The sequence below is a fragment of the Panonychus citri genome, unplaced genomic scaffold (genome assembly GCF_014898815.1).
Source record: "Panonychus citri isolate SS breed McGregor unplaced genomic scaffold, ASM1489881v1 Contig00138, whole genome shotgun sequence".
NCBI lineage: Eukaryota > Metazoa > Arthropoda > Arachnida > Trombidiformes > Tetranychidae > Panonychus > Panonychus citri.
Window position 1 is genome coordinate 3451522 of NW_026515543.1, and position 14926 is coordinate 3466447.

The 14926-nt window shown below is 30.9% G+C and overlaps 2 protein-coding genes across 2 annotated transcripts; one reads left to right on the forward strand and one right to left on the reverse strand.

The window, feature by feature from the left end:
- The first annotated feature begins 3553 nt into the window (after positions 1–3553).
- On the forward strand, positions 3554–5639 carry LOC128393737 (mortality factor 4-like protein 1). Its single transcript, XM_053353953.1, has 7 exons — positions 3554–3724; positions 3852–3898; positions 4079–4149; positions 4242–4349; positions 4482–5014; positions 5102–5186; positions 5260–5639. Exons 1-7 carry the CDS (start codon positions 3697–3699, stop codon positions 5342–5344), a joined length of 957 nt encoding a protein of 318 aa, XP_053209928.1. The 5' UTR covers positions 3554–3696; the 3' UTR covers positions 5345–5639.
- Positions 5640–8766: 3127 nt separating this feature from the next.
- On the reverse strand, positions 8767–11894 carry LOC128393734 (myosin-2 heavy chain, non muscle-like). The gene is given in 3 exon segments (XM_053353947.1): positions 8767–9338; positions 9340–9792; positions 9898–11894. Coding segments are annotated over 3 exon segments (2829 nt in total). The 5' UTR covers positions 11808–11894; the 3' UTR covers positions 8767–8872.
- Positions 11895–14926: the final 3032 nt, after the last annotated feature.

Consider the following 14926-nt stretch of genomic DNA (forward strand, 5'->3'; position numbering starts at 1 on the left):
CAATTGTCCAGTCAATAAATTCTAATCATCATCATGTACATTTCTCCTCAATTAGTAGCTGAAGTCGCCCGATCAACTTTTCCTATAGTTGCCGATTATGTAATGCCCGGATTAGCCCAACATCCATCAATTGTTATAGTTCTGTTAACCTTGTGCAGTATTCTGAGGCAACATAGTTTATTGTGGAATGAGTTTACTCAATTTACCAATTTTGAGAACCTGAATACGTCTCATACCCAGAAAGTGCTCGAATTAATAGGATCAGCTGATCGTTTTGTCCTCGAAAGTTTTTTCCGAGATTCCGAGTTTCTTGGTGAGGATTGTCTTCTCTCCGCTGCTTGTATCACTGGAGCTTGGCGTTCGGAAGACGAAGCCGCAAGATCCTTCTACAAAAAGATCTCTAATGTAATTGAAAATCCGGATTGCGTTGAATCACCAAATGAACGATTACTCTGTAAATTCAGCAGAACTTCTATCAAGGCGACAATCGAAGGGAAATCATTTTGTGAGAAGCAAAAGTTCAAATGCCCGATCAATTCAGTAGAAAATTTCATTTCTAAAATCGTAGTCAAAGTCAAAAACACGGAGAAAAGTCAAAATCAAGCCCGAAGTAAATCTTCAAATAATTTGATCGATTATATCTATGAAATTATCAATTCTTCATAAATATCAACCGAAAATTAATTATTCCAATAAAATAATTGCTCATTTCTAACAATTAATTATTAATATTTCTATTGATTAATAAACTTTTTTGCAAACAAACAAATTTCGTCTTCCAATTCATTGTCGTTAATCAAATAACAAAGGAAACAGTATAATCAGTATTGATGAATTTCAATATTTTCTCCAGAATTTTCGACATGATAACATGATTGGTTAACCATTTCGTCCTTTTGAATTTACGTTTTCATCTGTGGATGATATTGATTTAGTTCCAATGGAATCTGAGCCTGAAGATGATGATGAATTTTCTTTACTCGAATCATCTTGTTTTCCGGTTGTTGTAATTGTCTCCTTGGTGGTTGATGATTTGTCTTGTTTCTTGTTTCCATTTGTCAGATTGGAATCACTTCCCTTTTCCGTTTCCTTTTCAGTTCCATTGGAATCTTTTTTCACGGGATACGGTAGCATGTTTATACGTGCAATCGCAAAAAGTTCATTTGACATTCGTACTAATTAAATTGAGATTTTCAGCAATTCTTCTGATAAAATTTGTATTGGTAAAATTATCAATATGGAGATTTTTTCTAATTATTATTCAATTGAATTGAATGATTGACCAAATGCTCACCTAAATCATTTAAACTCTTCCTCTTCTTCTTATTTTTGCGATCGAAAAGTTTACTTTCACGTTGATTAAATAGATTAACACAAACGAATTTGATAAACAATTTAGGCTCTAAAAACATCTTACAGAAATAGGAGAGTAAATGCCTTGAGAGAAGATGAGAATAATTCTCATTCTATTTATCATCTGAGAGATATAAAAGTCGAGATGAATTTCCATCGATATTCATTAACCATTCTAAAGTCAATCGATATTCATCTTACTTTCATCTTTGTTTCTAATCAATTGTCAAGTCAATAAATTCTAATCATCATCATGTACATTTCTCCTCAATTAGTAGCTGAAATCGCCCGATCAACTGCTCCTCAAATCATCAGTTATGTGTTACCCTTATCATCACAATTTCCATTACATGTAATGCTCATGTTAACTTGTACCTCTTATATGACATCTTTGAGCAAATTTTGTGATGATTTTAAGCAAATGTATAACGCACCAGACCCGCGATGTGGTCTGGACCATAAAACCTTTGATACGACCGGATCAGCTTATCTTTTTGTCCTCAAAAGTTTATTTCATGATTCCGTATATTCTGGTGAGGATTGTCTTCTCTCTGCTGCTTGTTTCGCTGGAAGTGAAAACCACAAAAATGAGACTATAAGATCAAGTTACATGCGTTGGTTCTATGAGGCTCCAACTCGTGATTGTACTGATTCGACAAAGAGCCAATTATTCTGTAACTTCGGAAGAATAAGTATCAGGGCGACAATCGAAGGGAATTCATTTTGTGAGAAACAAAAGTTCAAATGCCAGATCGATTCAGTAGAAAGTTTCATTTCTAAAATCTCAGTCAAAGTCAAAAACTCGCAACAAACTCAGAATCAAGCTCGAAGTGAATTTTTAGACAACTGGTTTGATTATTTCTCTGAAATCGCCAAACTATTATGAATAAAAACCGAAGATAAATTGTAATAATTTTCTGAAATTCGATTTATAACAATTAATTATTTCTATTTATTAATAAACTTTTTTTTTGCAAACAATCAAATTTCATCTTTAAATTCATTGTCGTTAATCAAATAACAAAGGAATTAATCTAATCAGTGTTGATGAATTTCAATATTTTCTCCAGAGTTATCGATATAGTTGATTATCCTTTTCGTCCTTTTGAATTTACGTTTTTATCTCCGGATGATGAAGATTCAGTTCCAATGGAATCTGAGCCTGAAGATGATGAATTTTCTTTGCTCGAATCATCTTGTTTTCCGGTTGTTGTAATTGTCTCCTTGGTGGTTGATGATTTGTCTTGTTTCTTGTTTCCATTTGTCGGATTGGAATCACTTCCCTTTTCCGTTTCCTTTTCAGTTCCATTGGAATTGTTGGTTTTCACCGAAGACGTTTGACCAGCGAAAACGATTACAATTAAAGTAACAAGAGCAATTAAAAGGGTAACTCGATATTGACTTGTAGCCATTTTGAATTTAAATTTTCTCACGGGAAGACACAGAAACAATTTAACGATGATTAGTACAAAGATCGATGAGCAATTAATGATATGTGATAATCGTCAGGTCTTTTATACCAATTCTCTGATTGTTGTTGGTGAGAAGACTAAATCGTCTGAATAAATAGACTTTAAATCATCAAGTTAATTCACCAATGGATTGTAAGGACTATTCAGTAATTCGGAAGTTAATTATTTCATAAATTTATTTGATTATCAGTTTGAATCCTTGAAAATTGGACATTATTTTTGTTCATATAACATTGACACTGAATCTATTCAATGATTTAACAACAATACATACAAAATTCAAGGGTAACCTTAACAGTAAACTGAACAACATTTTTTAATGTTTACCCATTTACTTTAATTGTAATTAAAAAAATCTAATTCGTTTAAATATTAAACACACAACAAAATAAATGAATCAAAATTATCAACAAAATTAAAGGTCAAACTTGAATGAAAAAAAAAACTGATTTTTGTTTGTTATCATCCAGGTAACAATTACTTAATTTCGTGTGACATTTACTTCATTGGTCACAATGTAATCCATGCTATCGATGTAATAGATTTCAATTCATTCAAAAAATGTAAAAAAATCGAAAAAATTGATCGAAAAACGAACAATTAAAAAGAATCGTAAATCGGATTAACAAAGAATAAGATAAAATATTCCCGCTTCTTTTCTCGGTTCGATTGGTGTTCTTTTTCCTCACCTGATGGCGTAACTTTAGAAAAGAAGAAAAAAAAGAAAATTTTTTTTTCTCTTTACAATTTTTGTCATTTTTTTATTTAAATTTAATTGTTAATTTTCACTGTTAATTTATCTTAATCAATTGTCTCATTTTCATTGTTTCGCAATTAGTTACTTGTTATCCTTTTAATTTGGCCTTTAATTATGCCACCGAAACCTTGTTTCTCAGAAGGTAAAGTTCCTAATTTGTGTAAATATTTTTCTTTCCCATCGCATGTTTGATTAGTAATTTCATTTGTAATTGATTAATTTTCCATTGACTGAATATTCATTTTATTCTATTCTTTTGTCCCAATTAGGTGAAAAGATACTTTGTTTCCATGGGCCTTTACTATATGAAGCTAAGGTGAGAAAATCTCTTGTTTTCTATTGTGTCATAATCTTTTTGGCAACTAGTTCTTTTTAGTTTACCTTTCAAGACTTTTACAGTTTCAAATTCTAATTTATGTTCATCTTTTTCTTCGATTCATCTTCTCATGTTTTCTTTCAATTTTTCTCTTTTACCTTTATTCTTTTCTATTTTTAGTGTCTCAAGGTCGCATATATAAAATCTGGTGGTGTTCGATATCTAGTTCATTATCAAGGATGGAATAAAAGGTTACCTAGTGACTTCTCTTTCTTATTATTGTTTTTGTGACAAATTTTCCTTTGCAACTAATTTCGATTTTTTCTTAACTCTTCTTAATTAGTTGGGACGAGTGGGTATACGAAAGTCGTATTCTCAAGTACAATGATGCTAATGTCCACAAACAAAAGGATCTCTCTGAAAGCCACAAATATGTTTATTCAGCTTCAAAGTAAGAACTTTTTCATTTTATTTGATCTCAAGTTAAATTATTTGTTCAAAGAAAATTCAATATCTATGAACCTCTCGATTTTTATCATTATCTTATTAATCTTGATAAAAATTTCTATTGTTCTATTTTTAGTGCCGCGAAGAATAAGAGTAAACTTAAGAACAAGAAAGGATCCGGAGAACCAAATCAACCAATGGTTATTGAAAAAGGAATCAAACAAAAATTGAACAACGATGGAAAAATATCAAACAAAGAGCAGAGTAAAAGTAAACGACCCAAAATCGAGCCTCATGTTGAACCTGAGGAATGTTACACCAACAAATTGGAGATTCGAATAAAAATACCGGACGAGCTTAAACCACTTCTCATGGAGGATTGGGATCTAATTGTTAGACAGAAAAAGTTATGTAAACTTCCCTCCAGTGTTCCAGTAGATGCAATTCTCTCTGATTATATCTCAATTAAGAAATCAAGTAAACTGAACGCAGCCAAAGAAGCCACTTTGATTGAAGTTACTAATGGATTCAAGGAATACTTCAATGTAATGTTGGGCTCTCAATTATTGTACAAATTTGAACGATCACAGTATCAACAATTTATCCATGAAAATAAGGATAAAGAGCCATCATCTTTTTACGGATTCATTCATTTGTTGCGTTTATTTGGTGAATATCGTTTCTATTTTTCATCTTTACCAAATCCAATCTCGACAATCAAATACTAAATCTTTATTATTTTCCATTTACCAATAGCTCGTCTTGGTGGTATTCTAGCATATACAGCTTTAGATGAAAAAGAAATTCAACTTTTACTCTCTCATATTCATGATTTTTTAAAGTGAGTTTGTAATATATTGATGATTCTTTGATTGTCAGAAACTAATTAATGTCTTTTGTTTTCCTTTCAATAGATTCATGGCCAAAAGTATGGTCTATTACAGCACAAATGATTACGATTTTGTCTCAACTGAATACCAAAAAAAGGCTGTCCAATGACCATAATTTTATTGACTTTCATCAATAGTAATATTAATAATTAATAATTTCAGCTATTATGTGATCTTATTCCTCATTCTAACCAATAATTAACAAGTATCATGATCAATCAGTTTTCACTACAACTATTGATATCACATCTCATCTCACACATCCTGTAATTGATCATATTCGTTATCTTAATTTATTATTTAATATTTTGTTTATCTAAATGAGATTATGTAAATAATACTTATAATTTTGTACTCAAGCTAATTAACAAATCAAACAATCAAATCAAATTTTCTTTCAACAATTTTCCTAGTTGACTTTATTCACGTTTATCATCAACTAGTCTTATATTCACCAAATATACTGTAGTATAATTGGAATCATTATGATGAGAAGACAATGTTTTGTATCAGTCGATTAATAAATTTCCAAAAAACCAATCAAACGAAAAAGCAAAAAAGCAAAAAAGTTAATCAAACTTAATGCTTAATCTCAAAGTAAAGGAAAGAAATTCAACTTAACTCGCCTGAGGCTCAGTATCTCTGGAAGGTGGACAAAATCATAGGAATCATTAAATGGCCTACAAATAGCGATGAAAATATTAAGATGCCTTGAGAGAAAAAGGATAAAGAAGATCATGGCTCCCTAATTTATCATCTGAGCGATATAAAAGTCGAGATGAATTTTCATTGATATTCATTAACGATTCTAAAGACAATCGATATTCATCTTACCTTCATCTTTGTTTCTAATCAATTGTCAAGTCAATAAATTCTAATCATCATCATGTACATTTCTCCTCAAGTGGTAACTGAAATCGCCCGATCAACTGCTCCTCAAGTAGCCGAGTATGTGTTGCCAATGTTAGCCGAACATCCATCAGTTATTTTGTTCTTGCTAACTCTGAGCTCTTTCTTGACCAAATATGGCTCATTGTGGAGCGAATTCACTAAGTTTACTGACCCAACGGATAAAATGAATTTACGTGTCCAGAAAGTGTTCGATTTGATGGGATCAGCTGATCTTTTTGTTCTCAAAAGTTTATTCCATGATTCTGAGTTTTCTGGTGAGGATTGTCTTCTCTCTGCTGCTTGTTTAATGGGAGAGTCTCGTCATATATCACCGGTCGAAAGGTTTTTGTTCACTAAGTTCTTTGATGGATTCGAAAATCGCGACTGCACTGGTTCATCTAATCAACAATTATTCTGTAAATTCGAGAAAACATTGATCAAGGCGACAATCGAAGGGAAATCATTTTGTGAGAAGCAAAAGTTCAAATGCTCGATCAATTCAGTAGAAAATTTTATTTCTAAACTCAAGGTCAAAGTTGCAAACACGGAAAAGAATCCAATTCAAGCTCGAAGTGAATCTCCAAATAATTTGGTTGATTATTTCTATGAAATTATCAATTCTTCATAAATATCAACTGAAAATTAATTATGCCAACAAAATAACTGCTCATTTCTAACAATTAATTATTGCTATTTCTATTAATTAATAAACTTTTCTGCAAACCAAACAAATTTCGTCTTTTAATTTATGAACATTTATTCGCGATTGATTAATTGGTGTTTATGGATTTCAATCAGTCAGAATCAAGTTCGAAGTGAATCTTTAGACAACTGGTTTGATTATTTCTCTGAAATCGCCAAACTATTATGAACAACAACCGAAGATAAATTGTATTAATAACGAAATTGAATCAATTTTCATATAATCTTTCAAACAATCAAATTTCATCTTTAAATTCATTGTCGTTAATCAAATAACAAAGGAATTAATCTAATCAGTATTGATGAATTTCAATATTTTCTCCAGAATTTTCGATATAGTTGATTATCCTTTTCGTCCTTTTGAATTTACGTTTTTATCTCCGGATGATGAAGATTCAGTTCCAATGGAATCTGAGCCTGAAGGTGATGATGAATTTTCTTTACTCGAATCATCTTGTTTTCCGGTTGTTGTAATTGTCTCCTTGGTGGTTGATGATTTGTCTTGTTTCTTGTTTCCATTTGTCGGATTGGAATCACTTCCTTTTCCGTTTCCTTTTCAGGTCCATTGGAATCTTTCTTCACAGGATACGGTTGACAAACGAAAGAGTTACAGTAATAAGAGCAAAAAAAATACTTTTATTCACTAGTTTCGATTAGCATGTTATACTTTCAATCGCAAAAAGTTCATTTGACATTCGTACTAATTAAATTAAGATTTTCACCAATTCTTCTGATAAAATTTGTATTGGTATTGGTAGAATTCTCAATATAGAGATTTTTTTCTCCTTATTATACAATTGAATTGGTTGATTGACCAAATGCTCACCTAAATCATTTAAAGTCTTCACCAATTTAGCATCTCTCTGTTGAAACTATTATGTATGATTGATCTGAATCTATATTGTCGATTTATTTTTGCTAATGAAAAGTTCATCTTTATTTTTACGTTGGCTAAATAGATTAAAATGAAAGAATTTGATAAACAATTTAATTTTCCAAAACGTCTTAAAGAAATAGGAGAGCAAATGCCTTGAGAAAAGATGAGAATAATTCTCAGTCTTATTTATCATCTGAGCGATATAAAAGTCGAGATGAATTTCCATTGATATTCATTAACGATTCTAAAGTCAATCGATATTCATCTTACCTTCAACTTTGTTTCTAATCAATTGTCAAGTCAATAAATTCTAATCATCATCATGTACATTTCTCCTCAAGTAGTAACTGAAATCGCCCGATCAACTGCTCCTCAAATAGCCGAGTATGTGTTACCAATATTATCCCAACACCCATTAATCATGGGACTCATGTTATTTTCTAGCTTTGTTCTTACTCACTATAGTTTATTGTACAATGAGCTCAGGCAAAATACTGACCCTACGAATGTGAAACTTTTGAAGGTCCAAAAAGTGTTTGACTCATTAGGATCAGCTGATATTCATGTTCTCGAAAAGTTATTCCGCAATTTGGAACTGCCTGATGATTGTCTTCTCTCGGCTGCTTGTTTCTTGGGAACTGATTTTGGTGAGAATCAATTCAATAGATTTTTCTATTCAAAGTTATATAATGGATCTCGAAATCGTGATTGTACTGATTCGACAAAGAGCCAATTATTCTGTAACTTCGGAAGAATAATCATCAACGCGACAATCGAAGGGAAATCATTTTGTGAGAAACAAAAGTTCAAATGCCCGATCGATTCAATAAACAGTTTCTTTTGTAAACTCGAAGTCCAAGTCAAAAACATGGCTAAGAGTCCAAACCAAGCTCAAAGTGAACCTTCACTCAATTTGATCGATTATTTCTACGAAGTTATCAATTCTACCTAAATATCAACCGGTAATCTACTCCAATACTTTTGCTTATTCTCAACAATTAATCATTTCTATGTAATATTTATAAACAATCTAAATAAAAATAAATGAATAAAATCCAATCTAAGTAATCAAATAATTCGTTAATTGTATTAAAGTTTCGTGTTTATGAAAATCATAATAATAGTTGATCGGAATGAGTGTTAATGATAAATTGATTATATTCCTGATTAATTGTGACTTTTTGGTGAAGTTGATCTTTGATGGTGCTGTTGAAATCGATAAATAGAAGTTGATGAAATTGGTGTTGAAGTAATTTGAGTTCTCTCTGTTCTGGTACATTCTTGGATAGTTCGAGACGATGTTCGATATCTCGGTTGACCACCAACTTGAGCTGATTGAGTGGAAGATGTTGATGCTGCTGTTGACTTTGTTGACTGACCACCACTTCGAGTAGCACCATTGTCTTTACCGATTAGAACATCTGATCGAGAGTATCGTTTGATTATTGGAGTTGAAATGGTCAAATTGCTATTGACGATATTGTCGTTGTCATTTTCACCCATTGTTTGATTAGAATCATTTGATAAAATGTTTTCAGCTTTTTGCTGAGCTTCTCGTAGAGCATTTGATAGATCACATTTAGCACTTGGTGAATTAATTGTCGCTTCATTCATCAAATGCTGTAAACTTTCACTTTTTCTGAAGTTTAATGTTTTCATCTTCTAGAGCTCTTAATCCTTTTGCAGTTAAATCGGTATCCTCAGCAAATGAACAGCCACCTTCAAGAATAATGTTGACATTTCTTTCATTTTCGTCTCCGATGCCACAATTAATACCAATTTCTCGCTTTTTAAAAGTATCTTCTGCTATCTTGTCATTGTTTCGACGATTGATCGCAGATACTGAGAAACTTTTCTCAATAGATTGTTGATTAAGAAGCAATTGCTTATGTCGATCCTCTAAAGCCTCGTATTCACTTTTTAAATCTTTGATCTTCGCTTCTTTGTCAATATTACTGTTCGTTAAAATAGTTTGTTGAAATTCTGCTTCTTTCCTTTTGAGATTAGATAAATTTAGTTCCACTTCCAATCTTTTAATCCTCATTTGTAACTGTGAAACAGTTTCTTTTGTCTGAACCAAATTGTGTCTAAAATCAAGAGAGAGAGAGAGAGAGAGAGAGAGAGAGAGAGAGAGAGAGAGAGAGAGATCATATTAATAGTGGTATTGATTGAATAGAAGCAGAAAGATTTACCTGTCAGATTCAATTGTAGTTTGAAGTGATGATCGTTCACTTTTTAATTCTTGGATTTGATCCTTTAATTTTCTGATTTGTTTGGTGACATCTTTGGAAGCAGCATCTTGCTGCTCGACCGAATCAGTTAGATTGTTGACCTTTTTCTTTAAGTCTTTTTCTCCGTCAGAACTTCGTTTAAGAGCGAGATTGGCTTCATTAAGAGCCGAATGTAATTTATAATTATGATTTTGAAGTTCGATCAGCTTTGCATCGACCATCTTCAATTCTGATTGAAGTGATTCCTTTTCTTCAGTAAGTTGATTACATTGTTTAATCAATGAAGAGACACGAGTATCAAGCGATTCCTTTGTTATTTCTAATTTTTTTATCTTCGATTCGAATCGATCCCGAGATTCATAAGCATCTTTATCGGCTAAAGCTTTTAGTGATTTGAGAGAATTAAGTTCATGGGTTAATTTACGTTTCTCTTTTTCCAATTTGTCATTCAAATTAGAAAGAGAATCAACTTTGGAGGTGAGATTTTTCTTTTCGGAATTAGATTTAGATAAAGATTCTTCGAGCTTCTCCTGGTTACCAGTTAGTTCGTCGATTTTTCTTGACATATTATTATTATCCTTCTCCAATTGTCTACAATCGTTTTCCAATTTGTCAAGTTTACTCTTTAAATTTCGATTGTTTTCCTTGATTGATTGAGTTAATTGTTCACCTTGTTCAACAGCAATTTTAAGATCATCTCTTTCTTTGGTCAAAGCTTCAACTTTGGTAAGGAGATCGATTAAAGCTGAACGGACAAACTCAGAATCCAATAGCTCAGAGTCAATTAAATCTGACATCAAATAGGATTTACGATTTTTAGAAGGTACAATCTCATCAAAAGTCATCTCACTCTCATTGAGAGTTACATTTTCCAATTTAAGGCAACTTCTCAGGACGGAATTAATTTTAACAAATTGCTCTTTAATCTCCTTCTTTTCCTCTAAAACTCGATTCATCTGAGATTCAGTCGATTTCAATTTAACTTCCAATTCTTTGATATGTTTCTGATGGTTAAAACTTTCTTCACTTGATTGGGACAATCGAGTTTCCAAATTCGTTTTCACCGAGTCTAATCGTTTAATCTCTTCCTCTTTCTTTTTCGAAGTATTTTTTTCCAATTTGAGTAAATGTTCCAATTCACTGATACGATGTTTAAGGGAAACATTTTCTTTCTTTGTCATTTGTTTAACTGCTTCCATTTCGACCAAAAGAGCTTTGTCCTTATTTGCCTCTTCCAATCTGGCTTGTTCTTTTTCAATCTTTTTCTCAATTGTCTGATTTAATTCATCAATTTCGACTCTTTTCTCATACAATTCCGATTCTAATTGGCTTTTAATGGACTTCAATGTTTTCATCTCTTTCTTTAAATCACCTCTTGCCTTTTCCACCTCCATCAATGTTGAACTCAACAATTTGGTACCATAAACGATACTGGAGATCGCATATTCATTGACAACACCTTGAGATTCACTTTTTGGGAACATTTCAAAAAGAGTCGATATATTTTGATCGTTTATTAGAACTGATTTAGCCATTGGATTGGCGCCATCGCTGATTGTTTCATGATCACTGAGTAAACTAAGTTCACCACCAGCAGCATCACCATGTGAACTATTCAATGAAGGTGAATCAGTTGATACCATTACAGAAGGTGACAAAGCTTCGTGTGTAGGTGAACCACAACTAATGTCAACTAAATTCTGGTTACCATCAATTGATGGTGACAAAGGTGAACCAAGAATAAGTTTAGAAGATGAAGTAAATCTTGTCGGTGAATTAACTAAAAGATGATCACCCGATTCATCGAGATGAGAACTATTCAAATTTCCATGGAATTCATGTTCAGTTGTTGAATGTGACACCGAATACATTTCATTTACATGATAGAGAAAAAAGGGAAGAAAAAGTTTACAAGATGAAGACAAAACGGTTTGTTGATTGTTTATTTTTTTCACCGATTCTGTTGCTGTGGGTGTGGTTTGTTTTTCGAAATAGAAAAGCGCCAATTTCAAAATTTTTCTTCGAAAAGAGAAAATCTAAACCTCGAGATGGAGCCACAGGCAAGAGAATTAAATTCAATTGTAACAATTAATTTTCTCTAAATTGTAACTTACTAATTAAAGAGATACTAAACTGTCATCAACGGTGCTACAATAGGAATAGTTTGTTGGGTAGAAAATTTGGTTTATTCGAATAATTAGTTTTCTATTAGTTTCGAATTGATGAAAGTTTTCATTTGTTATTTTCTTCTTGTTGAATTGAAAAGTAATCTGAGAATTGATTTGTAACATTATTTAATAAATTGTGACCGTTAACTTGATTATTTGTGGTAATTTGATTGTTCCATTATAGTTAAAATGATCAGAAAGTAAAAACAATTTCACTTTCAACCTTTTTCCCTTCATCTTTATCCAACCAACTAAGATACTCAGACACACACACATGAGAGCTTATGATTGAGAATCAAATGAAACAATTAAGTTTAAATTGTTAAGATGAACTATTTTATTTATTGTTCATCATTTTGATTGATTTTATAAAAGAATAGAAAATCAATCTTTACAGGAAACATTGACTTCTCTAATTTCTTACTGAGAAGATTGAAGAACTGGAAGAAGAGATGAAAACTTTTTCTCGAACTTAAAAACTAACCATAAATTTGATTTTCCAAATTTTTACAAAACTATATTTTCGACTTTATTGTTGATAATAGAGATCAAATTTCATCATCATCATCATCTAAAAATCTTCATAAAGATAAATAGAATGAAGATAATCAAAATTCAATCAAATTTCACTTGATCGTATTTCAATCTAAAATTGATTGTCATGTTTTCATCATCTATTGTAGTTGATTTAGATATCACAGTATTTTAAAGTGATCCATTGACAGAATTAAATAACAATTTCCAGTTGATTGTCCAGAGAATCCAAACAATTAGGAGGTAGAAAAAGAGTCAAATCAACCGGAATCATCAATGGTCATCATTAGGTTAGCAATATGATCCTCATTGTCCACCAATTAACCTAATTACTGTTTGTCAAACGAATTGATTTCCAATGAAATTGTAACAATCGAGATGAAGAGGAGACAAAAATTAATATTTAATTTTTATCATTTGTTTCATCGAATGTGACAAAAGTTAATCAGTTGAATATTGATAATGATCAACATTTACATTTAGAACTTTTCTTCTTCTTCTTCAGAATCCTAATCAAATTATTATCTCTTAATCTGATTGATTCTTTTCATCTTATTCTCAGTAAAGTGATTTATTTTTTTTTCTTTCTAAGGTAACATTCCCTTTCTCTCTCTCTACTCTAACGGTACTTTCATCATCTTCTTAGTTTTTCTGTCGATAACTTTTCTGAGACTCTTTATTTTTTTCTACTGATTTTCTCATTGGAAATAATAATAATAATAATATAACAAAACCAAAAGATAAACTGTGCTAGTTGATCAAGAGAAAGCGACTAACTGAATTAGAATTAAGTTATCCAATTCTGATCCAGTGAATGAAAATATTATCAAGAGAATTGCATTTATCCTCAACTCTTTTGATCTTCATCTTTATTTTTTTCTTCTCTTCTCCATCTTCTTTCATTCTATCATCATCATGACATCAGATCAACAGATAATAAAATGAGAAATCAGATGAAAGAAGATGATGAAAACCTGAACTGTTTTGCATTTTCATTTGCTTCTGTAATTGGATGTTAGGTAATCCTCTTATAAATTGAATGAAGAAAACGCAAGTTAAGATGATGTCCTTGATGATGAGGATGAAAATGATGAAGATGATGAAAAGGATGAGTAAAAAAAGGATAAAAAACAAAGTTAACGTTGATTTTTATCTTCATCATCTGAATTAATATCAGAATGTCTTTTTCCATGTCAATGGTTGAAGACGAAGAGAAAAGTTCATTTTGAATAAAGGAAAATGTTCATCATGATGTTTCATTTTTCTCCATCATTTTGCTGAACAAATTTACTTAACAAATAATCATGATGATTAAATGAATCAAAGATGATGAGATGAAGATAAAAGGTTACATTTATCTTCATCTATTTTCCGAATTCTATTCAAATCAGTTTAATTTAAACTGAATTTGTGTTCATTTAATCAATGATTTTATCTCGTTTTCCTCAAGGTAACAGTTAAATCAAATTGGAACAATTTTTTCCATCTCTTCCTATTGTTATCATCTTCTTATTGACCATCATTTCTGATTAATCTGCTCTAATCAACTTTAATTGCTGATGATTCTTGTTAATTGTCCATCAATCCTCTCCACCGAATCAACTTTCCATTGATAATCATCTAAATTGTGATTAAATAATAAAAGAAGAAGAAAAAAGCAAGTTGATTAATCGGATTAATATGAACAATCTTATTATAAGAGACTTGATAATATATTAATTATGTAATGATGATGATGATAATTAAAGCAGATTAATTGGAAACATTTTAAGGATTAACGATCTCATTTCTTATGCAATTAAAAGCTACAATAATTAAAGTAATAGGGATAAAAACATGTTTACATAATTTAATCATTCTAATAACTAATTAGTATTAAATTAACTTCAAGTTATTATCGTTAGACAATTATCATGATAATTAGTTTACATTTAGTGTATTAGTTAAGATAATTATTTATTATTAAATCACTGGGACAATTATCAAACTATTACTTAATTACAATTGTGATAATCTATTGTCTCTTCATGCTTAAGGTAAATTATTCTTGATACAATTTTCTAGACACTAAATTATCAACTAATTAAACAATTAGCATTAAATTCAATCTAAATTTCAAATAATAACAATCATAATCAGAATCATCTTTTTAATCATTATTAAAATATAACTTTTTTTGGAAGGAAAAATAAATTGAAAATCAGTAATCACTTTTCAACATGAAATTTAAGTTCTAAACATTATTATCATGATAATGTCAGAACTTTTTTTCATCTCTCTCTCTCTCT

Coding starts and splice junctions, on each gene's coding strand:
- LOC128393737 (XM_053353953.1), top strand. CDS start 3,697: ATGCCACCGAAACCTTGTTTCTCAGAAG. Junction 3,725..3,851: donor GAAACCTTGTTTCTCAGAAG/GTAAAGTTCCTA, acceptor TGTCCCAATTAG/GTGAAAAGATACTTTGTTTC. Junction 5,187..5,259: donor CATATTCATGATTTTTTAAA/GTGAGTTTGTAA, acceptor TCCTTTCAATAG/ATTCATGGCCAAAAGTATGG.